Source organism: Bos indicus x Bos taurus, chromosome 18 (assembly GCF_003369695.1).
Source record: "Bos indicus x Bos taurus breed Angus x Brahman F1 hybrid chromosome 18, Bos_hybrid_MaternalHap_v2.0, whole genome shotgun sequence".
Taxonomy (NCBI): Eukaryota; Metazoa; Chordata; class Mammalia; order Artiodactyla; family Bovidae; genus Bos; species Bos indicus x Bos taurus.
Window position 1 is genome coordinate 54906708 of NC_040093.1, and position 25698 is coordinate 54932405.

Below are 25698 nucleotides of genomic sequence, written 5' to 3' on the forward strand. Positions count from 1 at the left end.
GATCAGTTTGGTTAGTTTTCTGTGATTGTGGCTTTCATTCTGTCTGCCCTCTGAGGGATAAGGATAAGAGGCTTATGGAAACTTCCTGATGGGAGAGACTGACTGTGGGGGAAATTGGGTCTTGTTCCGATGCATGCTCAGCAAATCTTTAATCCATTTTTCTGTTGATGGGTGGGGCTGTGTTCCCTCCCTGTTGTTTGCCCCCAACCAACACCTCACCTCTGGAGACTCCTGGATACTCACAGGCAAGTCTGGGTCAGTCTCTTATGGGGTCACTGCTCCTTTCTCCTGGGTCCTGTTGCACACAAGGTTTTATCTTGCCCTCCAAGAGTCTTTTTCCCTAGTCCTGTTTAAGTTCTGTAGTCAAATCCCACTGGCCTCCAAAGTGAAATTCCCTGGGGATTCTCAATCCCTTTGCCAAATCCCCAGGTTAAGAAATCTGTTGTGGGTCCCAGAACTTCTTAACAGTACGAGAATTTATTTGGTATAATTGTTCTGCAGTTTGTGGGTCGTGTGCTCAACAGCTCTAAGGTAGGGTTAATGGCAACCTCTTGTAGGGAGGTTGCCGTTCTGCCACACCCAGGACTGCTGCACCCAGAGCCCCTGCCCCTGCGGCAGGCCACTGATGACCCATACCTCCACAAGAGACACTCAAACACTCAAGGCCGGTCTGGCTCAGTCTCTGTGGGGTCTTCTGGAGTGCACAAGGTTTTGTTCGAGCCCTCCGAGCGTCTCTGGCAGGTATGGAGTTTGATTCTAAACACAATTTCGCCCTTCCTACCATCTTGCCAGGGATTCTCCTTTGCCCTTGGATGTGGGTTATCTTTTTTTGGTGGGATCCAATATTCTCCTGTTGATGGTTGTTCAGCAGCAAGTTGTAATTTTGGAGTTCTCGTAGGAAAAGATGACCACACGTCCTTGATTTTAGATGCTGTCCCTCCCAAGGGAGTTTCCCAACCAGCTGTTAATGCCCAAAAGTTGTCTCAAAGAAACAGCACGAAGATGTCTGCAACAGTGTTGATGACAAGCTGGGGATGGTTTAGCTGGTTTCAGGATCTAATGAAGCTCGCGTTCTTGATGTCTCATCACAGAAAGAATTCAGTGAGAGACAAAGTGATAGGTAAGAAGTGGATTTATTCAGATCCAGAGAGAAGCACACTCCACAGAGTGTGGGCCACTGCAGAAGGCGAGTAAGTGCTTAAACTCCAGGGAAAGACTTTTTCTCCTATTATTTTCGATTTTACTCAAATCTTTGTTTTTAAAGGATTATTTGGAAAAATCTGCTACAGATTTTAAGTGTGCTTTCTCATTACAACTTCATGTCAATAATTTCTCCACAGATCCACACCTTTAACCTGATTACAAAACTCACTGGTGAGGGCAACAGGAAGGGCAGAAGATTCCCCGGCGGTCCTGGGTTAGAACTCTGCCCCTCCACTGGGGACTAAGAGCTGCTGGTGCAGCCTTCCAGATGGAAGGAGCATGTACAGCAAGGAATCTCCAACACTGTTACAAGAAAACATTCTTTGGGTTAAAAAAAAAGGGGGGGTGGGAGGCAGGAAAATAGAAATACTGATTTGTATTTGCATAAAGACAGGGGCTTCCCTGGTGGCTCGGTGGTAAAGAATTCGTCAGCAATGCAGGAGACTCAGGTTCAATCCCCGGATCAGGAAGATCCCTTGGAGAAGTAAATGTTCTTGTCAGGAAAATTCCATGGACAGAGGAGCCTGGCAGGCTACAATCCATGGGGTCACAAAGAGTCAGATATGACTTCACGACTAAACCACCAACCAGAGACAGATCAATACCAGGACTAACCTGGTAGCTTGGTGGTGAGAAGTCCGCCCACCAACGCAGGCGACACAAGTTCAATCCCCGGCCCAGGAAGATTCCACATGCCGAGAAGCAACTAAGCTCAGACATCACAACTACTGAGCCAGCACTCTAGAGCCTGCTCACTGCAACTAGAGAAAAGTCCGCACACAGCAACAAAGACCCAGCATAGGCAAAAACTGATTTTTAAAAAGCAATAGATATTGGAAGGAGGGACAGTCAGTGGAGGTCGTGGAACAGAGAAGGATATATCTTTTCAGAGTTCTTAGTTCTGAACCATGCAAAAATACTTTACTCAAAAGATTAACTGTAAAGTCAGTGTTATCAAATCACTGTCAACTATTCATATACCCATTTTCCAGAAGCTGTGTTTGCACCTATGTTTCATGATCTCCTTGAAAACAGATCAGGACTTGATGAAAACATTTAATCCAAAAATGACACCATAAGCAACTGCTAACTATCAACTATGCAATGCTGAGGTATCATTTAACACCTGACAAATGGCTAGCCAGAGCTGCTCTGAACTTTAACATAATCCCCTTAACACCAGCTCACATATATCAATAAACAACTCCATAAAAATACACATGAATCACATTCTCTGCCCTAATCGGATCTATTTTCAATCCTTAAAATGCAGGAGTTTTTGAAAGTAAGTAGTTAACACTGGCAACAATCTAAAGAACAGTTTTGTGACTGAGCTTACAGAAGGGGCTGCTAAGAGGCTAGCGCCAAGTCCCAATCTGAGTTGCACAAAGTCACTCAAGTCTCAAGTAAGGGAGACATCAGAATAAAAGACAATTTCCTGCCATCACAATACATGTGAAAAAACAGTAAGTATTTCTTTCATGGGCAGAGAAACTAATGTCTCTTTTGTAACCACTCAAAAACACTGAAGGGAAGTGATATAATAAAATATAATACCCCACATAAATTTGGAGGCTATCATTTGAGTGCTTTTCAAAATCATCTACATCAGTTACAAATAATCACAGGAAGCATCACTATGAAGAAGTGTTTTTTATCCACAGTTCCAAAAAGGCAAATAGAAGTATTGTTGTAAAGCAGAATTTAGCTTAAATAAATTAGGAAGAAAAGTTAAATTATGAAGTTAAAACTACAAAAGCATAGAAAAACCCAAGTATTTATTCAACTGCAAACCCCAGTGACTGCATAAATTACACTGCCCTGAATTTTAGTGACAACTGTTTAACTAAAACTATATCTGACTAAAGTTTTATATATCTGACTGAAGCATCTCAAGTCTTGTGACATCAAAGAGTTTATCCCAGAAATTCAGGGCAGCCAGCTTCCATTAAAATGTTCCAGTCTCACCATCCCCAAAAGTCTTCCTAATTTTCAATCACAAACTGTTTTAGATGTCTGGCAAAATGAAGAATGTTACCAAAAAGCAGGGGCAGGATTGTGCTCTTCCAAAAACTCAATGTCACAAAAGGCTGTGGAAAAGTTCAAGATGGCAGGAAGCTAAAGAGACAGTACAACTAAATGCAACATCTGACCCTATCCTGGATCCTTCCCTGGAAAGGAAATGCTATAAAAGGAGAGCATAGGGTCAACTGACAAGTCCAGAATACAAACAGTGGATTAGAAAAAGATACTGCGTTCCATGTCAACATATGGAAGTGATAGCTATCCAACTGCGGTTACTTTAAGAGAATATTCATGGGAAATATACATTCAAGCAGACAAGAAGGCTAAAGGGTCCCAGTCCATGTAACTCACCCTCAAAACCTCAAAGGGTAAGAGAAAATGTGTCTGTATTTTCGTGTGTTTGTGAGTTTGTACAGGTATCTGTATAAAGAGGGAGAGAACTTAAACACACCCCAATGATTAAGTGAGGTTCAACCCTAACCAGTCAATATGAATAAAAAATCATATGGGGGCTCTTTGTACTTCTGCAATTTTTATAAATTTAAAATTATTCCCAAATAAAGAGCTTGCTGGGGTTGTTTTTAAACTAAAACTGAAAACACTCAGCTGTGAGGAAAATTTTTACCTACCCTCTTCTTATATTTGTGTGAAACATTTTCCTTCCTCTGAAGAATTAATAAATATATTTTAAAGTCTGTTTTTAAAGAAAAATACGGTAAGTTTTGGTTTAAAAAAAAACAAGATAAGAATGAGTCAGTGCCTGATTTCACAGGATTTACAATCTAGGAAGAAAATGGCACTGGCCACATGCATTTGTTTGTCTTGCGGGAGCAGGGAGAGCTGAAACTCACAGCTGAAACTCACAACTGTGAGGCTGGCAAGGGGAGGAAGTGCAACCCCACTTTCCCCGTCCCTGCCAAGCCTGCAGGGGCCGGCACACCTAGGCACCCAGGCAACGGGCACTGCGAGCCCTCCGTGGACCACAGAGCACTACAGAAATGTTGGCATCGTCATCAAGTGAGGCAGATCCCTGAGGTTTAAGCCAGGCCCACCAGAGTTGAATGAATACTGGAGTCAAGAGGAGGAACAAGAGAGCAACCACAGACTCTCTGCTCCCAGCTGTGGGGGGGGGGCGCGGGGGGGGCGGGCAGGAAGGCCACGGGGGTCGGGACACAGCACAGGGTGCTGGGCTGCCCCGTCCCCTCTCTGGGAAGGGGCTTGGGGGTGGAGGGGTCCTCTCAATCAGAATAAAGCTCCACTTCACCTCCCTTCCACTGACCCCAGCTCAGGCCTCAGAACTCCTACTGTTCCCGTCTGATTTTGTGATCCTTTCTAGAGAGGACATGAAAAATATATGCACAAGAAACACATCAGGAAAAGGGGCAAGCGCTCAGCACAGCCAGGGTGGATGCAAGACACTTCACTGCAGCCCAGCGCCAGGGCGCGGCACTCTGAGTTGCCAGAGCAGACTCCACAAGGCCCTCTAGGGCCTAGGGCTGTACAGCCTGCGAAAGGCACAGGCCAAACTGGAAATACCAGTGTTCCTGCTAAAGGAAAAGCAAAGACACAGCCTCAGCCCAGGAGAGGTGAGGAGAAGGAAAGGCGTTTGCCAGTCGCCTGCGTGGCCCACTGCTGGCTCTCCAGGGATCCGATGCAGCCATGGAAAACAGCACCTTCTGCAGGAAGCAGGGACCCGGAGGACGACCCCCAGAGCAGGCACTAGGGGGCGCTGGAACACAGCTTCCAAGGTTTGAGATCCAGAAACACAAGTCATTGTGCAGGCTGCCACCAAATCCATGTCCTCTGCCTTCAAAAGGACTCAGGGAAATGGGAGGTCAGCCTCTGAGGTAAAAACTTAGGCTACAAAGGCATGATCAACAAACACTGCTGCGTGCGCATTGTACTTCACAGATTCTGCGGCAGTCAGGCATCTGCGAGCCAGACCCAGGTACAGTGTCCCAAGAACACTCAAAGCCCAGCCTGCAGGGTCAAATGCCAGAACCAAGCACAGGAAGTAGAGTCTTCTCCTCCCGCCTCCCTCTTTTCCAACACAAAAGTGAATTTGGGAGGTAGGAGGAAACGTTAAGGACTAATACACTGGTGGCTCAGCAGTAAAGAATCCTGCAACACAGGAGATGCAGGTTCGATCCCTGGGTCAAGAAGATCCTCTGGAGAAAGGAATGGCTACCCACTCCAGTATTCTTGCCTGGAGAATCCCACGGACAGAGGAGCCTGGTGGGCCACAGTCCGTGGGGTTGAAAGAGTCTGGCAAGACTTAATGACTAAAGAACACTGCTCCGAGTGATAAACGCTTTAACTTCATCTCTAAAATCAGAGTATGCCAGACTAAATCCATCTCCACAGTTCTTCCCAGCTCCAAAAGGATCTCCTGGATCTAACCCGGAGAAACACAGCTTTGGGAATGTTCTCAGACTCACACGGCTACCAGGTGGCTGGCACCTGAACACATCGCACTGAGTGAAAGAAGCCAGACTCAAGAGCCACGCATCACAAGAGTCCATCCACATGCACTGGGTGATATCCAGGAGAGGCAAATCCCCAGAAACAGAAAGGAGAGAGGGTGGCTGCCAGAGGCTGGGTGGGGAGGGACCAGGGAGTCACCATTATGGGTATGGAGCCTCTTTCTGGAATGATGAGGTGTTCTAAAATGGACTGTGGGGGCAGCTGTACAACTCTGTGAATATACTAAAAACCACCAAAATGTACAGCTATTTAAATGGGAACTATTAACAAATGAAGTTTAAAAAAAAAAATCAGATCAGTACTTGCATAAAAAGAACCATTCAAATTTCTTTACTTTTTTTTCATCAGGACCCAGTACCTGATGGATGGTGACATCTACTGAACAGTTACTGCTCAGTCTTAACTTTGGCAATTGGTGTGGGTGGCCTAGGGACACCTGGAGGCGACAATGTTCAATGCACAGCAGGAATTTCATTGATTTAACAGCATGTATTGAGCATCAACTATCCACGCTGAACTGTGATTATGAGAACAAATTCTGAACAAGACGAAGTTTGGGACACCACGATATTTATAAATTTGTCACCGTGTGCGTGAACTGCGCATTGCTTACAGCACTACAAACGGCAGAAGCAGACAGAGGAAGAGGGGGCAGAGGAAGGCTTATGCCTCAACTGACTACCCAGGGCTGCAGCAGGATGCTCCTCACTTTCTTGTGGCTGAGGAGCCCCGAGAAGGGGAAAAATGGACCAAAAAGTGTGCCAAAGCCACGCCCTCCTGAAGATTCAAATGTCAAGTGTTGGTTTCATGTGGTTTGTGTATTTTATTCTGACTATTGAAGTCCTATCAAAAGCTACCCTCTCAACAATTTCCCTGGTAGTCCAGTGGTCAGGACTCCTCACTCCCAATGCAGGAGGCATGGGGTTGATCCCGAGTCAGGGAACTAGATCTCAAGTGCTGCACGGTGTGGCCAAAAACTAAGATCCCACATGGCATGGCAAAAAAATAGTAACTTTTAAAAAGTTATCTTTTCACTTTTCCAAGATTTCTAATAGACTGGATTTATTTAAGTGCTTTCATGGGGAGTCTAAGCTGAAACTTGTTTCCACAGACTGCACTCTCCAAATCAGAAAACATGATTCAGTTAACACAAATCCACTTTTACCAACTTTCCAGGCGTATTGTACATTACACAATGTCAGTTAAATTTTAACTTGCTTTGCTCTAAACTGTTACTAAACAGCCCTCATTATACAATAACTTGCTATATAGACTTATCACATGGAAAAGAGCTGATAAATTAGGCAGTCAATTTGGTACTTGTTATCTGGGATACCCCTAGTAGAAAAAAGTTCAAAATTCCACCTGTTTTCATTTCGATCACCTTGGTGCTAATCTAGGAAGGAAAGGGAAGGGATGGGAAGGGGAAAGTGCAACACCAATGAAAAAGAACCATTTCTGTCAAAATTCATCAGACTATATACACTAAATGAATTAAATTCACTGCATGTATATCATACCTCCATAAAGTTGTTCTTTGAAAAGGAACAGACACCAAGTCAACTCATTTTTTCCACTGCCTGGATCAGTACTTGGCATACAGCAGGTGCTCAAGAGCTCTGCTCAACAAATGAGTTCAGGAAGAGGAGGAAGAAAAGCAAAGCCCACAACCTATACAAGTTCCAGGGCTGAGGACCGACGCCCTCTCTACAGCAACAGTTCCAACTCCAGAGTCGGCAGGCTGAAGAACTCAAACTCAACCGCTCTCATTGTTTCTTATGCTCCCGTTTTTACTATCAGCAGAAGTGGGCGAGCAGGGGCACAATTTTCATTTCTAAATATAAACTCTTAACATAGTCAAGATATAACATGCAATTTTTAAGTATAACATTTAACCATAATCAAGAAAAGTGAATTAAAGCTTTATTGAAAACTTTAATAAGAGAATACCTATTCTGACCTAAAGGAAAATCATTCACAATAATCACATGGTCTCCCAAACTGGAGAAAAATCAACTTCCAAAATGTTACACCTTAAAGGGGAAAAATGGGAGGCACTGGCAAAACAAACCATGGATGTGCATCAGGTCAGATCAACCTAGTAAAAGTACATTTTTTTCTCCCCCCACAACATCGCTGACCACCATATAAGTCCCCTGTGTCTAGCATGTTGGAGGCATTTGCCCAGTTTTTCTTGCCCGCACTCTCTTCTACTTAAACTTCTTTACTAAAGCCTATTTCCTTAAGAACTCCCTGCTTGCAGGCAGGAGTTTTCACTTTTCTGTCACAGATGTGGCTCGTGTTCCTGGGAATGCTGTCAAGTGTGGGTGAGGACACAGAAGGGGGACAGGCACTGCTGCTGCAGAGGTGAAAGGTGACCGCCGCTTTCTAAAAACTTAGCAGCCTCTTACAAAAATCAAACATACATCCACCATATGACACAGAAAAATTCTACTTCTAGGTATTTTATCCATGAGAAATGAAAATGTATGTTCACACAAAGACCTGCACGTGAATGTGGTCAACAGCTTCATTCATAACAGCCAAATGCTGGAACAACAAATGCCCATCAAGAGGTGAAGAGAGAACCTGTGGCCCATCCCTACAATGGACTATTACCCAGCACTGAAAAGGAAGGATTCCTACACCACATAGGCAAATGCCAAAAATGCTATGCTAAGTGAGAGGAGGCAACACACAGAGCACTCTATAAAACATAACGAAAATTCTAGCAAACGGGAACTCAGCCTATAATAGTGACAGAAAAAGCAGCTCAGTCATTGCCTGTGAGAGGGATGAGGATTCATGGTGAAGGGTCATAAGGGAAACTTACAGGCAATGAAAATGTTCTCTATCCTGATTGTGGGGGCAGTTACCCTCCTATATACATTTGTCAAAACTCAAAGCGCTAGCTTAAAATTGGCACATTTATTGTACTAAATTATACCTCAATATGGTTGACATTTTTAACTAGACACACATCTATCAATAAATCGATGAGGCAGTTGTTTTATAAAAACAGCTCTTTAAGATCAAGGACCACGATACTCATTTTTCTTTTACACGAGCAGAATTCTTAAGCACTCTATAAATACTCACACACAAGGGCTCTTTAAGATTTCATGTTCCATAGCTCAGAGACCCTAACTAGTGGTACACAACACGACCTAAACTACAGTGCACGCATCTGTATTCCGCTGCCTGTTATCACTGTAACCAGCCTCTCTAAGCCTCCAACCTCAGACTGTTCATGCCTGGCTTGGCCTTTACAACTGCCTAGATCCCCTGACATACCCAAACCCTACACTACACAGAGACAATCAGTGCCAACAATGCTGAATCAAAACTAGGGCTGCATTAAACAAAATGCTACATGAGCAGAAACTTGTAAATCCATCTGTTCTACAGGATTTTTCACTTAATGAAATATGCTGGAATCAAACCAACAAAAGCTTGACTACTGAAGGCCACCTGCCAGAAAGGAAAGTGCATCACTTAATCAGAGCTCCATGTTAAAAGACATTTTGGAACAAAAGAGGTGTGACTACATATTTTCCTCTGTTGGTCACTGCCAATGGTCTCGTCAAACACCCTGAAAAACAGAGAGGTGTGTAAGAAACAGGACTCATCTTAGCTGGTACACACACCCCTCTCCTTCCAATTTTAAGGAGAAAGAATATAGAATGTTCCCTTTCATGAATTGCTTTGGTTGCTAATGAAGACCAAAGTTAGAAGAGTTGGTCCACTGTTTACCTTCTCAATTTAACCATCACCTAACGACCTGCTGAAAAACAGCCTCCTAAGATTCTAATTATGGAGGTATAGTTCACCTGACCAGCCAAAACAATAGATTGAACTCCATTCTTGAATTACATATGTAGATTCTGTTACGATTAAAAGTATTTTATTAGAAAAATAAAACTCAAGACTTCAGAAAGTCTCTTGTATGGTAAACATATGGAGCTCAGAAATCTGGAAAAGAAATTTTACCCCAGTCAGCTCACAATACTGTTTTCCTACAAAGGTGAAGGTCACCAAGCCAGGGAACAGGGTCAGCTGTACAGGACAAAGGCATCAGGCAGTGCTTCTCAGCCCTGACTAACACCTGAGGACCAATTGAGCATCCTCAGGCCACAATTCTGGGCTTCCACGGTGGGAAGCAAGGCTTCACTTAGCATTTCAAATGCTTCCTGTGTGAATCTGATGTGCAGTCAGGGTTGAGAATCACTGAACACAGGGGCACTGCCAGGACCCAGCGATGCAGGAGTGGAAGAAACTAAGCAGACAACTGGGGCGGGGGCAGCACAACTGCTCCCATACTCGGTGAGGGCTCTAAACCACACGCGAGAAACCACGAGACAATCTGAGGCGACTGTTCACGGCCTCAGAGCACCTACTGCTCGATGCACATCCAGAGAAGGCGCTTTTTTCTTTCTACAAAGCAGATGTTTGTAAAATGGGAACTCTTTTAGTGCTTTTAAAGGGTTTATTGGTCATTAACAAGTTAAAGCCCAACAATCAGAAGAAAAACTATAACACAACTAAACTAGAAATAATTTGATAGAAACATTCCACTCCAATGCAACTTTTCAGAAATGTCTTTTCCACAGAGACACTGCTTTGTAACGGAACTCATTTTCCATTGCTCTTTTGACTCAATGAAATCTTTCGCCTCCAACATTCTGGTTTTCCAAAAATAACCCAATTCAAACCAAATCAGTTTACATCCTTAAGCTCATCAACCTATCAAGCACTTGATTAATAATAAGATCTCACTCACACACACTTTTCATAATAATCTTTACTGGAGGGCACTCTACCTTCTTCAGGACTTGGTTCTGGCTCTTAACCATTCTCTCTCCTCTGGGCTGACACCTGGATATTCATTCTCCCATTAAGCATTCTTCCCACTCATTCTTCCACCTACTCTCACAGCTTCAACTAGGCAGATGAATTCTGAACTCACACTTTCAACTTGGACTGCTCAGTTATACTCCATTCCATATTTCAAGCTGCCAACCCCTAGATTCATTCACTGTTATTTTCTGACTTAACCTTAAAATCAAAAGGCCCACTATTTCCTCAAAACCAGGTTTTGCACTTATGCTAATAGCAAACTTCATTGTTTTTCCAAACTCTTGGATGAGAAACTTGGAAGATTATCTTGAATTATATATACATAACCCAGTTCCTGGGACAATCTCATCAAAACATCAAAATGCTCAAAAGATTTCATTTGGTAAAAACAGCAGCAACTGCATGAATTAAAAGAAGCATCCCAATTAAGTGATGCCAGTCAGGGAGCTAGGACCCTGTTTAATCGGCACATTACTTCTATGAGACAGTGATTCCCCTAGCCTTTTTGGCGGTGGTGAGGAGGAGATGTAAGCAAACAAGGCCCACCACCTCAAGGATGCACACGCACACATTTCGGCACACGATTCCAGGACTTGCAGACACTCTCACGCTCCCTGTGTCCTATACGACCCTGCTACTCAGTGTGGGTCCCAGCCCAGCAGCAGACACACCTGGGAGTTTATGCTGCTCTCAGACCCCAGCCCAGACCTACAGAAGCCAAACATGCCATTAACAGGACCCCCCATTGACTTTTAACGTAGCGTCAGCCTGAGAAGCAGGGGATGCAGCACAGCATCCCAGGGTCCTCCTTACAGCAAGCTGAGCCTTGTATCCTGGACACTACTGCAGGGCTCCCAACTCCTCTCTCAGGCTGGGTGACCGTTTACCACCCAAGCTGGGGGCACCGGCCCACATCAAATGCCCTCCTCCTTTCTCTCTATGTGCCCAAATCCCATTCATTCTCAAGGCCACTCGTTACCCACCTCCTTCACTCCTGAATTCCCCCTGCAGAACCTGCCATGTGCACTGCAGAGTTCAACACACTGCACATCTCAGAACCTGCCCCAATTGTTTCCTATGCCTAGTCACCTGCTGAGTCGCCTGCTCCTACACAGGGTGAGAACACTTTAGGTATCTTCCTGTGCAGCTACAAGCAGCAGCTAACATAGCTGGCCCAGCTGACTTCTCACACTGCAGAACTCAGTTCGAGTCTCCTCTTTGCAAATTACTTTCTTAACAAACCTGAGTTATTCTGGATTTTAACAGGTGATTAGCCTCATTCCCACAGTCAACCAGGGATTACCTAAATGTATAGACTGTGTTATGTCTTTCATAAATTATTCATCAATATTTTGCGCACTTATTACATTCCAGGCTCAGGGAATGTAACAGTGAACAAGAGAACGCCTTCCCCTCACTCATCTTCCACTCTAGTAAAGGGAGAGAGAAAATGAACCAAATAGCTGCTAGGATATCAGATGAAGGGGATCAGGTGTTAAGTGCTCTGAAGAGAAAGCAAGGCAAGAAGGTGGCGGGGGTGCAGCAGGCTGCGATTTTTAAAAGGGCAGAAAAGAAATGCAAAAATGAAGCTAACATTTCATTCTTTCACTATATTAGCTGAAGCTTAACTCACAGAGGCATTAGAGCTGGAAATCTCCAATTAGGTCAGAAAGTCTTTTTCCCTGAACATAAACAGAAGTAAATGGTGGAACGTCATCTGCTATTGCCAGACATAAAACAATTTTAACTTCACTGACTCAGTGGACATGAATTCTAGCCAACTCCTGGAGACAGTGAAAGACAGGGGGAGCCTGGTGTGCTTCATTCAGTCCATGGGGTCGGAAAAAAGTCGAACATGATTTAGTGAATGAACAACAACTTTAAGATTACTTCAAAGTATGGTATTTTAGAGCATACTCTCAGTTTCAATTATGATCCTGCCAAATGAAAAATAATACACAATACAAAAGAGGCAATAACTTGAAAATATTACCATTTGTAGCCCATCAGTCCAGGGGTCACAAAAGAGTCAGACACAACTTAGCAAGTAAACAACAACAATGCCATCTATAAGGTCTGGTCCTAGGAAAAATGCAAAATAAACCAAGCTGTCCACTTTGAAAAACTAAAATAAATAAAGAGGGCACGGAGGCAGGCCTGCCTGAGAAGACTCACCCACTCCAAGTGGCCTGGGGCCAGGGAGCAAGCGCGTGGACAGAGGGGGTAGCGTGCTGCAGCAGAGACAACTTATCTGTGCTCATTTTTGTTGGCACACAGCTGAGTTAAAAAAATAACCAGTGGGGGGGGGGGGGGGGGGGATAACCAGTGGGCGAACGATGACACTGGCTGAGATATCTAAGATGACAAAGGTAGGAAACACAAAACATAACTGAGCCAGTAAGTCAATGGAAAAGCTCTCTTTCCACACTCACCAATGACATACTCAGGCTCTCCACCTGGGAAGGTAGACAGCTCTGTGGCTCTGGAATTTGGAGATAAAGGCATTTGCTCAGACCAAGTCAACCAAGGATCAATGCTCTGGACCACTACGGGGAAGGCTACCATGAAGGTATTTATTGCATCAGTAACGGTCCTCTGATCTCAGCTAAACCTGTTGAGAAACAGCCCAAAGAATGAAACAAAACAGATTAGCTGATATACAGATGAGTCGCCTGGATTCAACAAACTATACAACACGAATAAGGAGAGTCACGAAACCCTTCAAGAAAGCCTAGAGGTCACCTGAATTCTTAACGCAAGAACTGCAATCCATCTGAAAACCTCAGGAGCAGCCCACCTCTTTCGCAGCAGCTCTCTTACTATAAAGGTATGTCTAGGGAGGGCAAATCTGTGCCTTGTGGTTCCTGCACCCTGTGGTCCTGACCTTCACTCCCAGGACTAGAAGTATGTTCTGCCAGACAACATCTGTGTGCTGTGCCCTCCTCCGCCAGGCAGGGCCATGCGTTCCTTCCACCGCTCGGGCACTCTGCCCATCCGGGGCCAGCAGCCTGCAGGCCTCCAGGAAGAGCTGACTGACTGGGAGGAAGAACAAGGCATCCCCAGCACCAAAGTCCACAGGGCCCTCCAGGCTCCTGTGCAGGACAGGCTTGGGAGTCCTTCCCTTCTTCACAGGGAAGGGAGGAAGCTAACTCAGATCTATGCTTTCAACCAAAAAGAAATCAATGGCAAAGAAACAAAATGGCAACATATTTTACCTTCTGTCCATTTTAAAAAGAAAAGAAACTCATTTGTTCAACATGTGTCAGGGGGTGAGAGGCCAAGTCTTTCCAAACTGAGCTGTGGCAACTCTGTGTCCAAGACCAGTCATGGCTAGGATATTGCTACAGAGTCATTGTGAGTGAAGTTCAAGTTACAGCCAGAGAAGCTTCCAGCCAAAACTAAAGAGACTGCTCAAGATTTTTTTTTTTCAAAGCAATCTCTTATCTCATTTTCATGGAATAGAACTCCAGTCACACATGGAAAAGAAAGTTTGTGCTCCTGGCACTTAACTCACACTGTGTAGTGTGGCATGGAAAAGCCAAGAATTCAGTAAGAACCAAGATGGAACCAAGAGTGTTACTTTAGCACCAATTTGTGAAAAACTGGAGACAAGAACTTCAAAGCTGACAAATCCATGACCAGCAACAACAACAAAAAAAGGCTGCAAGAATTTCCAATGGCAAATTGGCTTAATGCTATGCCCCAATTCTCAAAGACGGCAGACAGTCATAGTTAAACGGAGTTGGGGCGAAGCCCGAGCTGCCCCCACACTGAGAGTCCTATCTCACCACATGGCACCCAGCAGTTTCTAATGGCTTTGGGGAATATAATACAATTTAGAGCAAGAGTTGGATAAATGTTTGTGGAGAGGAATTTGTCCATCAGTTTAGCTACTGAACTTCCAACAAAACTGAACTCTCAGGCTCAAGACCCAGGGTGGCACGTCTTCAAAGTGGCAACGTGTCAGGCTCCTCAGTCGGTTCTGTTTCCACAAGTCACTCGATTCAGGACTAAAATTACTAACATTATCTTGCAGAGGGCCACAAACTGGCGTCTTTTGTTGTTGTTCATACCTAACCTAGACTGAAAATGTTTTTAAATGTCCAAAATATTACTCAGTTAATTCTATTCATGGGAAAGGGCTCTGCAGCTTAAGGGGAAAGGCGGCAAACAAAAGCATGCAGAGGCTCTGACACCTGTGTCAGGCTGAGGCCCTGGGGGCTGAGGGGACACAGCTGGGGGCCTAATCAGGGGTCCCTAGTCAGTGGGTCTGGATGGCCACCAGGATGCCAGGTGGTTCAACTGAGAAGACCACGACCAAGGATCATGACTTAAGAAATACTACTAGAAATACTACTATATAAAATGGGCCTTCCCTGATAGATCAGCTGGTAAAGATCCGCATGCAATGCAGGAGACCCTGGTTTGATTCCTGGGTGGGGAAGATCCGCTGGAGAAGGGATAGGCTACCGACTCCAGCATTCTTGGGCTTCCCTTGTGGCTCAGTTGGTAAAGAATCCTGGCCTGGAGAATTCCATGGACTGTGTAGTCCATGGGGTCACAAAGAGTCGGACACAACTGAGTGACTAAGCAAAGCACAGCACAGCACATTGTGTAAAATGAGCCCAAATGTCTAAAATTTAAAGGGAAGCATTTAAAAATATTAACAGAAGTCATCTCAGAGTCATGATATATGGGTGATATATTTTCTTTACAATCAAGGAATAAATGCTGGTTTTTAAAGTTGCCCCCCTCCCAAAAAAATTAAAGAGAATATGGGCAGAAAGTGAAGAGAAACTAAAGAGCCTCTTGATGAAGGTGAAAGAAAAGAGTGAAAAAGTTGGCTTAAAACTCAACATTCAAAAAACTAAGACCATGGCATCCAGTCCCATCACTCCATGGCAAACAGATGGAAAAACAATGGAAACAGTGAGAGACATTATTTTCTTGGGTTCCAAAATCACTGCAGATGGTGACTGCAGCCATGAAATTAAAAGACGCTTGCTCCTTGGAAGAAAAGCTATGACCAACCTAGATAGCATATTAAAAAGCAGAGACATTATTTTGCCAACAAAGGTCCGTCTAGTCAAAGCTTTGGTTTTTCCAGTAGTCATGTATGGATGTGAGAGTTGCACTATAAAGAAAGCTGAGGGCCGAAGAATTGATGCTTTTGAACGGTGGTGTTGGAGAAGACTCTTGAGAGTCCGTTGGACTGCAAGGAGATCCAACCAGTCCATTCTAAAGGAAATCAGTCCTGAAAATTCATTGGAAGGGCTGATGCTGAAGCTGAAACCCCAATACTTTGGTCACCTGATGCAAAGAACGGACTCACTGGAAAAGACTCTGATGCTGGGAAAGATTGAAGGCAGGAGGAGAAGAGGATGACAGAGAATGAGATGGTTGGATGGCATCACCGACTCGATGGACATGAGTCTGAGCAAGCTCTGGGAGGTGGTGATGAACAGGAAAGCCTGGGGTGCTGCAGTCCTTGGGGTCGCAAAGAGTCGGACACGACTGAGCAACTGAACTGAACTAACTGATGTCCCCATATGACTTCCCTAACAACTCTATCCAATTATCACTGAGGACACTCAAGGGCTATTTGCCTTGCACTAATCTGCCTCAGATATTCCCAAACATCCTACATTTTCCCTGCTCAAAGTTTTAGGGTTTAAGGTGCTGAAGTGAGCAGAAAAAACATTCTGAGATCTAGAGGAGAGCCAGCAGAGGACACCTTTGCCACCCTGGGGAGGACCCCAACCGGGCCTAGAACAACCACCTCCGCCAGCAACCCTCACAGAGCCTGTGCTTTCAGACACCCACCACCACCAAGGCTGAACTACCAAAGTCCTTTGTCCCCCAACCCCCCCACACCGTCCCAGCATCCCACCCTACACACCAGGCAGTCACCCACCGAGCACAGGTCTGTCTCCCAAACAGGCCGCAGGCCTAAACACTCTGCTCTTCTGCATGTGCTCCCCACAAAACCCCATCCCTGAGCTTCTCTGCCCAAATGTCGCCTTTCTAGGAGAGTCGACTGGCTTCTCCTGACGCTTCTTCTCAGCTTCCCCTGACGCTCCCCTTTCCAACCCACATAGCACTGCCACTCCCCCCACCTCCTCCGCACCCTCCCCAAGCTCAAGTTTGTGGCCACCATGAGCCTGCAGGATGGTTCTGCAGGGCAGGCAGCATGAATGCGTCACCCTCTTCCACGCTCTCGCCGGGGTAAGACTGGCCGCCTCACCACCGCCACCGCCTTGGCACCCAGTTCTGAGTTCTCAGGGGCTCCCCAGGCCCTGCAGCCACAGAGCCATCTCAGACTGGGTTATCACCCAGGCCCTGCTTCTGGGAGCCGGTCTCCTGCCTCCCCTGCCCTTCCTCCAGACTCGGTCTTCAGTGTGGAATGGCCCTCTGCATTCCTGCGACTATCTGATTAGTGTGGGTGTCTCTCTCCACAGTAAGCTCCCTGGTAAGACGGACAATGCCCATCTCTGCTTATCACTCCATCCTCAGTGCATGGTACACAGCAGCCACTCAATGACTTGCTGAACGAATGAATGAAAGTTTCTGACTATATTGTTCACACTTCTGTTACAGGAATTACCACCCTAAAAAGGGGATTCACCAATTAGCCTGTTTCCCTCTCCTACTATGCTGTCAACTCCCAAAGCACAGATCTCTTTTCAGCTCTATCCTGCTAACGCCTGGCCACCAAAATTCTTTGTTTGAGCAATCACAAAAGATATAAAGTCCTTTATATGTAGTTCTGAATAAAAGTGCCTGGTATATTACAAATTAATTCCAAAGACACAGAATACTACCCTTGGAAGACCTGACTTTGCATTAGAAGTGGTGGAATATGATTTCTGGGGAGAGGAAGCAGACATGAGGAGTGGGCCAGTTCTTTAGGATTTGTTTTTCTTTTCTTGCCACTGCAGTATTTCAATAAATACAAAGGGGACAGACCAAACATGAATCACCTTATTGACAGATATTTTATGAAAAAATCTTTCTCAATCTTTTTCAAATATTTCACAGTCTAACTTGCTTTTTGATCAAATTAATATGTAGTTTTAAGTTTTTTAACATAAAAATACTTCATGTTTTAATTTACCACTAATTATTTTCTTAATGTTACTAAGCAAAATGTATCTCCCACTCTGCCTCCAAATAACTAATGAATTAAAGATTTTCATCTTTTAGAGAATTTCCTGGTGGTCCAGTGGTTAGGACTCCATAGGTCACTGCAGGGGACACAGGTTTACTCCCTGGTCAGGGAACTAAGATCGCAGTGTGGCGAAAAAGAAAGAAAGAAAGAAACAAAGTGGGGAAGTGAGGAAAGTCTGATTTTGGATAAGACAGGAGAAAGTCCAGGTTCATTACCCAATTCCCCACTAGTCACCAAGGCTGATGACCTACTAACCTCTCAAACTAACCAAAGGTTTGTCCTCTCAGGGGTCTTCTCTAATGCAGAGTTGACCAACAGATTAGAATGTGAATCTGAATCAGACCTTTTTTTTTTACAATATAGAAATTGGACACCATGACTGCTATAATTATGGGGTTGAATGTGTTCAAAATACCATTTCTTAAAAAAAAAATTTGTTCAGGCATTTTAGTAGTCATAGATTTCTACAGCACTTCCACAGTTCTCAGTATACTGGGTCACAGAGAACCACTTTAACCTCCAGAACATCTGCTCCATCCCCTGGCAAAAGCCAATAAAAATAAGAAAAAGTCTATTCTACCTGAATACACAGCTTCAATAATTTTAGAAACAAGAGGTGCTCCAAAAAGTCCAGCCCACTGACTATACAGTTGCGTGCATGCGAAAGTCACTCGGTGTCGCTCAGGGTCCGACTCTTTGAGACCTCATGGGCTACCCATATCCAGTCCATGGACTTCTCCAGGCCAGAATCCTGGAGTGGGCAGCTGTTCCTTCTCCAGGGGACCTTCCCAACCTAGGGGTCAAACCCAGGTCTCCCGCAGTGCAGGTGGATTCTTTACCAGCTGAGCCACAAGGGAAGCCCAACCATCTGGTTAGAAGACTGCATTATGAGACAAGGGAACAAAAACAGTGTCAGAATAGGAAAGGCACACCAGACAGACCAATGGGACCAAGATCAGGGAGGGGGCAGTGACTTTTTACTTTAAATGTGTCTGTTTCAGAAACTCAAGTCTTAAAAAAAAAAAAAAGAAATTCAAGTCTTTATTTTGTATTTTAAAATCAATGAACAAGATTTACCAAAATGCACTCTACACAGAATCTAGCAATTAATAATTAGTAACAGACTGGTTGTTGCTGTTTAGTTGCTAAGTTGTGCCCAACTCTTTGCGACCCCGTGGACTGTAGGTTGCCAGGCTCTTCTGTCCACGGGGTTTTCCAAGCAAGAATACTGGAGTGGGTTGCCATTTCCTTTTCCAGCTCTAAATAATTACTTAAACATGTAAACCTTTATTTCATTCATTCGGTCATTCCATAAACCTTCTCTGAGAACTATCATATGGAAATTGCACTGTGAAACGGCAGGCCTTTATCAGTCTGGCCAAGTATAAACGACAGAGGCTAGAAGTCCAAAACCTGCTCTTAAGTCCCCGATAGCGCCTTTCACGGCCACGTGACTTCAATCACAACCTCCTGAGTCTCACTTTACCCATCTGTAAAATGGTGTAATAGGAATACATTACAGGGTTGCTTAAGGATCATGCCAGCCACAGCACTTCACAAACCATGCAGTTTATAAACTACACAACCACTCCACATGCTGATCGCTGTAATGTTTCATTTCATAATAAATATGCTCCTCCTTGTCCAATCACCAGATCTACCCCAAAGGCCTACTCTCCAGGTCTCAAATAAACACACACATCTTGGTAACCATCCAAGGAGAATTACCATTTAAATATTAAGAGACAGAAGTTTTCTACAACATCAGGCAAGAATCTCCAAAAACTCAAGAATTAAACGTCATTTTCAAATTCTCTTTTATATCCTCCCAAGTGCTGTTAAAAGTAAAAAGACTGATATTTTCAGGAAAAAATAGAGAGTACATACTTTAATGATGAAAGTCTCTCAAGAGGCATTGCTTCACTCCTCTGGAGTTATAAACTGTCTAAAATAGGAGAGACACATAAGAGGAGGAAAACTAGAAATGCTCTTGACGGTTACCAGAATACCAAATAAATTCACAAGTTGGCCCTAACTAAATTTAAATGAGTGTAATAAAATTTAAAATGCATCACTTATATCCAGAGAAAAGGATACTATCTTTATGTGAGAATAATTAAACAATGTAGACTAACTCATAGCCCAGCTGCTGCTGCTGCTAAGTCACTTCAATCGTGTCTGACTCTGTGCGACCCCATAGACGGCAGCCTACCAGGCTCCACCGTCCCTGGGATTCTCCAGGCAAGAACTCTGGAGTGGGCTGCCATTTCCTTCTCCAGAAGCCGAATCAAAACTCTCCACACACAGCCATGTATTAAATGTTCTTGGGTGGTTCTGGATGTAGTTCACAAGGCCCATGGCTTGCAGCAGACAATTTATACAGAGATCTAGCTTTAGTCAACATATTTTAAAACAAAGAATACTTTTGACTTGTACTCACAATAATGATAAACGTCTATTTTCCTGAACAGTGAGGAAAGTAAATTAAGAAAATGGTCCAAAAAACCATCCCCACCACTTCCAGTGCATCCAATGGCTCTCATGGAACTACAGCTCGGGAGAGGGGTGAGGATGGGGGGGTGAGGGGGCTATTCATGGGACTCCTCCCTTCCCTCCCCAGCCAGCTCATCCACAATAACAGGTCTGTAACATGAAGCCCTCTATTTTGTTCAGTCTTAAATGCAAGGTTTTTTTTTCCCTACATTCAGTGTCTTACAGCAAGGCATGCTTGAAATCTCTAATATTATTCAAGTTACATTTAATTTTTTTTCCACAGTAGCTCCAATGACAATATAAGTTTGCAGCTATCACGCTGATCTTTTGACACTTTAAAGACTACTTTGCTAGAAAAGAGCACTGGTATGCCAACTGTGTGCATGTAATACACACAGATAAAAAGCAGCATTTCTCCATAAAACAAGTACAAGTGGGGAAACAAAACTGTACTACCATCAGAGAGAGAAAGGCAGGCAGCTAGGTGTAAAACTTGGATACCAAAGGCACAAGAGTGGGGCACCAGTCTTTCTACTAGGAGGTATTTTCATTTTCAATGCACTACTTGTGAGACTCTTAAATTAAACCAGAGAGTGTAGGCTTATGAGATGGTGAGATGGTCCTTGAGCTGATAATCAGAAAAATAAAGTGAGAACTGACCTGAAGAATGACAACCAAAAAAAGCTGCAGACAAAGCCCAGGAGGGAGAGGCCTGAAGAGGGAGAGCAGAGGAGCAGCCCTGGGCTAGCACGTGGTCCGAGCACCTCGTCATCTCTCAGCTCTCAAGGCAGCCAGAGAGGGCATGTCCAGGAAGACTGGCTGTGTCCTGCCCACCCCAAACCACACTTCCACCTCTACACCTCAGCAAGCCTACTCCCGGGAGAGGGCAACCCGAGCACAGGGTCTTTCCAGACAGGGAGCAGCATGGAGCTATTGGTTTCTCGGGTCCTCTGCTGAAAATGGGGTCACGACTGAGGAGCTTTCAAATAGTCAGAAAGTGGCCCACTCATGCAAAGTCTACGCTCTGAAGACTCCACCTTGAGGCTTACGACAGATCCTACAGTGCCTGATCCTTGAAACAAATAGTACTATAAACCTACCCCAAGGGCTATCTTTATTTTGCCTACACTCAGTTCTTCCTCCAGCCTGCACTGACAGAAAAGATCACAGAAAGACCTATTGGGAGATCACGTCAAAAAACAGGAAAACTGCAGTCCAAGCACATGCAAGTCTTTGGAATTGAACATCTACACTGCTGAAGTAGCACTAAAGTGACAAATGACAGTAATCCCATGGCCCAAGGCCAGGAAATTCCACTGCAAACAGATTTATCTGTTTTGTGCCACAGTGATTCTTGCCTGTGTGGCAGTAAAGAGAACTGTGACAGCGTAACTACAAATTCAAAAGCAAGCGCTTCCCACTGGTTTTCATACTTAGTGTATTGTCAGGAAGAAGTGTCCTCAGCAACCACCTTCAATGTGCCACTTGAAAAGCCAGACCTCTTAACAGCAAGCACTTGCATGTCTGACATTTGTAAAAGCACAAACAAACAAACAAACAATCTTGATGTAACTACTTCAGGTTGAAATGATACAACTTTTCTCAATTACTTGAATATTATAGTCTGAGCACAGCACAAAGTAAATGTGCCACTAGGCCTGACATTAAATAATCATTAAGCTTCGGAATTTTTTTTCTTCCTTTAGTTTTCCTATGTGACCCACTATTCAAGTCATGTTAGTTCTACATTCAAAAAAATGTGAAATAAACGTCCTAACTTTTGCTCTGGAGAGGAATTTAGAGTGAGGCGGGTCCACTTATTACTTGCCATCACTTCATCACTTGGTCCCCACAAGATGGGCTCCAGAGCGTGAGGGGAGGCCCTGGATGGGGCTCTCACCTCCACTGCTGGTCTGCAGGAACCACGGAGGAGATCATCAACTCAAACTTTAAATAGCATATCTAGTGCAAGGACCTGTTTCAAGATTTTGCTGTCACTCTACAAACGAACACTGGTATCTCCAAATATCCTATACTTCAAATAATTTTATTTACTTCAGCTGCTCACTATGAAATGCCAATAAAAATGCTTCTCTTTGGAGAACTACTAACACAGCTGTCAGTTACAAAGATATTCAATGCTTCAGTAACACTCTACCATATGCTCAAAGTTGGATCCAAGAAATCCCACAGTGTAAAATAAGGGGCCACATTATTTTAACCTAGGTAAGGAAAAGATTGAGGTGAGCCCGCTGCAGAGGACCAGGACAGGAGCAGCCACATGATATTCAAATAGGGTGTAAGAAGCGTTACTGTAGAGATTTCACTAAGAACAGCTGCAACGATCACAAACGCTTCTTCCAGTTTAAGACAGCACTGGTCAGTTCAAATTAATTATCCCAAATCATTTCATCAGTTCCCTCGTGACAACAAATATTAATTAGAGATGTACTTTCACCTCAATTGTCAAAGTTCATTATTTGGGTTTGTTAAAATGTGTTGAAAGCTATCCGCATTAGAAATGTTTCCAAGTTTTTCAGTTTCACGTCAATCCAGGGAAAAGGGTTCAATCAATACTATGGAAATAGGATATAGTCTATAAATGTTTTATTTTTTTTTTCTTTCTTTTTTTTTATGAAGTGTATGTATATATATATATAAATTATAATATTTTTTATATTTTGGGTCAAATAAATATTTTTTTTCTTTTTATCAACTGTAACCTTAAAAATCCAATTTTAAAATAGGACCCTTAAAAAAACCTAAGAAAAAAATAAAATGAAATAGAGCCCCGACTGCTAATCTGTGGTTGTTAACCCCCACAGTAAACACGTAACATGCATCATCGTGCTTAGCACAGGGTGATCGCTCCATCAGTATTTGTATGAATGGCAATGACCAAGGCAGTACCCTTAGGACAGGAGGTAACTGAATAAAACTGAATTATTAAAACGCTCAGCCTGACTTATGCAGGATCCAACCATTAAATCCTGTCACATACATGATTTCATTACCTGTTTTCATTACTACTCTTCTAAAAAGAAAATTACGAAAAGTATGAGAAATCATACCATTTCCTTTCCTACCTTCTCTATGCTAGAACTTAAAAGCATTTCAATCATACTTTAAAAGAATAAGCCCAAAGTGTTGCTAACATTTATGTTCAGCTAACTGTTGCCACCTTAATTTTCCAAAGATGTACAACATGCAGGCAATAATGCTGTATAAAACAAACACTAGGACAAGGAAAGCAAACGAAATTACAATCACGTTTACATATTATCACTGCTCATTAACATTTCAATTTTGCCCTGCGACGGGTGCTTATGATAATGAAGTGAATTATGCCTAAACATGCTTCTTTCATTTCAAAATCACTAAGACTATGACCCATTCGTTCACAATGAACCCTGTACCTATTTTGTAGCTATTTATCTTAATATTTAAGTTGAGAAAAAGGCAAATACTAAATTTCTTAAGAAATCTTTGAATTACACACGTAAAACTTATTCAACCACTAAGCCTTTTTTTGTGCATAGAACTTTACTGAGTTACTTTCAAAAGCAGACGTACTAGTGAACAAAAAGTTAAAGGCGGAAAGTTGTAGAGCAAACTGAAGCGCCAAAAATTTAACAAAATTGCAGCTTCCTGTTAAGATCTCATTTTTTTTTTTTAATTATCGCGTCTTAAATTCCGCGACACGCGTTAATTACAAGTTATTAAAACCTACTCCATTCCCAAAAGGGCAACAAAAACCAACTGCTTAGAGAGAGTTATGATTTACCGGCCACCAGTTTTCCAATAGCTACTCCGTTCCATTTCCCTATATTTAATACAAAGTTAATACTACAGCACACGGAGTTGATACAAAAAAGTGCAACAACTTCCAGGGACTGGAAGTCGACAAATCAGTGGTCTACACAGCAAGCTCGACAAATAAGACCACATGCTGATTTTCAAACAGAGCAACTGTATTTGGGAGAGTAGGGAGCACTGAGTTCAACTCTAAACTATCTCCCTAAAAGCGTGCTCGTTCCTCTTTCTTTCCACTACGGGATTATCTTAAGTGGCCCCTAAGCCTGAGAGACCGCTCTGACAGTGTGCGTTAGTATAGTGTCAGACGGGCTGAAACGGATTCATGCAAAGCATGTCACTCAAAGGCAGGTATTAATAAAAGTATAGTCCTGGCGAGTTATTTCGAGTCCCCTTTGCAACAGTAACCTTAAGCTGCTCCTCAGTCACTTGAATCTAAAAGCCAGAAAACCAGCAATCTCACTCACCCCCACCCCACCCCACTCCACCCCAACCCCCGCAACGGGGTCAATCAAACTGCGAAAGCAACCTTTAGTGCCACGGGGAAAACGGTGCACCCCCAAATCTTGGTGGTTCGCTGCGGGCAGAGAGGCAACCGGAGGGCGTGGAAGGCTCTGCCGCTCCCGGGCCTCCCGAAGCCCCTCGGCCGCCTCCCGGGACGGCCAGGGCCCCATCCTTACCGCCGGCTCGCCCCGCGGTCCAGCCCTGAGGTTAACCCCTTCGCACCCCCCCCCCATACCCTCTCCAGGCCGGCCCGGGCTCCCCCTCTCTGCCGCCCCCACGAGGTGGGGCCCGGCGGGCTCGGGCACGGGCCTGGCCGGGCTGAGGGCGGCCGAGACGCGGAGGCAGCGGGAGGCTCGGGGCCTAGTCCCGGGGAGCGTGTCCCGGCGCCCTCCCCCACTCCCACACGCTCGTTCAGAGCCGGGGTGCGCCCGCCCGCCCGTCCGCCCCGGCGCCCGCCCGCCCGCGGCCTGGGATCCCTTCCCGCCGAGGGCGCCGGCTGGCGGCTACCTGCGGGCTGCGGAGGGCCATGGCGGCCCGTTTCAATGAGCCTCGGCGCTCGTCCGGCTCCTCACGCTGCTTCCCCCGCCGCCGCCATCTTCTCGCCCGCACATACACACTCGCATCGGCCGCCGCGCCTGCGCACTGGCCGCGCGCCGCGGGGCGTGGGGAGGCCGGGCGCGCCGGGCCTGCGCTGCGCATGCGCAGCCGACAGGTGGGCGTGCGCGGCGGGAGCCGGCCTGGGGTGGACCCTGAGCCCGCGCCCCTAGGCGGATACGGCCCCGCCCTCTGCAGACCCGAGCTGCCGGGCCGGGAGGGAAAGCGCGGGGGACGGAGGTGATAACGCCGGAGCGCCTGGTCTGCCCGAGCTTCTCACCACCCCGGAGGCCACCTGGGCGGTGCTTGGCGGGACTCGGGAAGTCCGGGCCGGGAGCTGCGGCCTGAGGTCGGCCCGGTCCGCCGAACCCTTGGGCCGGGGTCTCCGAAGTGCGAGCTGAAGATCTCAGAGCAGTTGCGTTTATGGAGGTCGCATCCACCCATTCTTATTTGTTCACTTTTCATTCATTCCACAAACACACTGAGCGCCTGCACTGTGCCACGCCTTTAACTAGGCATCGGAGAATATTTAAAAAAAAATAAAAACGCACCCGTAA

General features: G+C 44.9%; 1 protein-coding gene across 1 annotated transcript in view; it reads right to left on the reverse strand.

The window, feature by feature from the left end:
• USP10 (ubiquitin specific peptidase 10) overlaps positions 1 to 25182 on the reverse strand; it is a 63237-nt gene extending 38055 nt beyond the window's left edge. The window contains exon 1 of the mRNA XM_027513893.1: positions 25055 to 25182. Within this exon, the coding sequence (XP_027369694.1) occupies positions 25055 to 25075 (21 nt within the window). The 5' untranslated portion in view covers positions 25076 to 25182. The remainder of the gene's footprint in view (positions 1 to 25054) is intronic.
• Between the last annotated feature and the right edge of the window lie 516 nt (positions 25183 to 25698).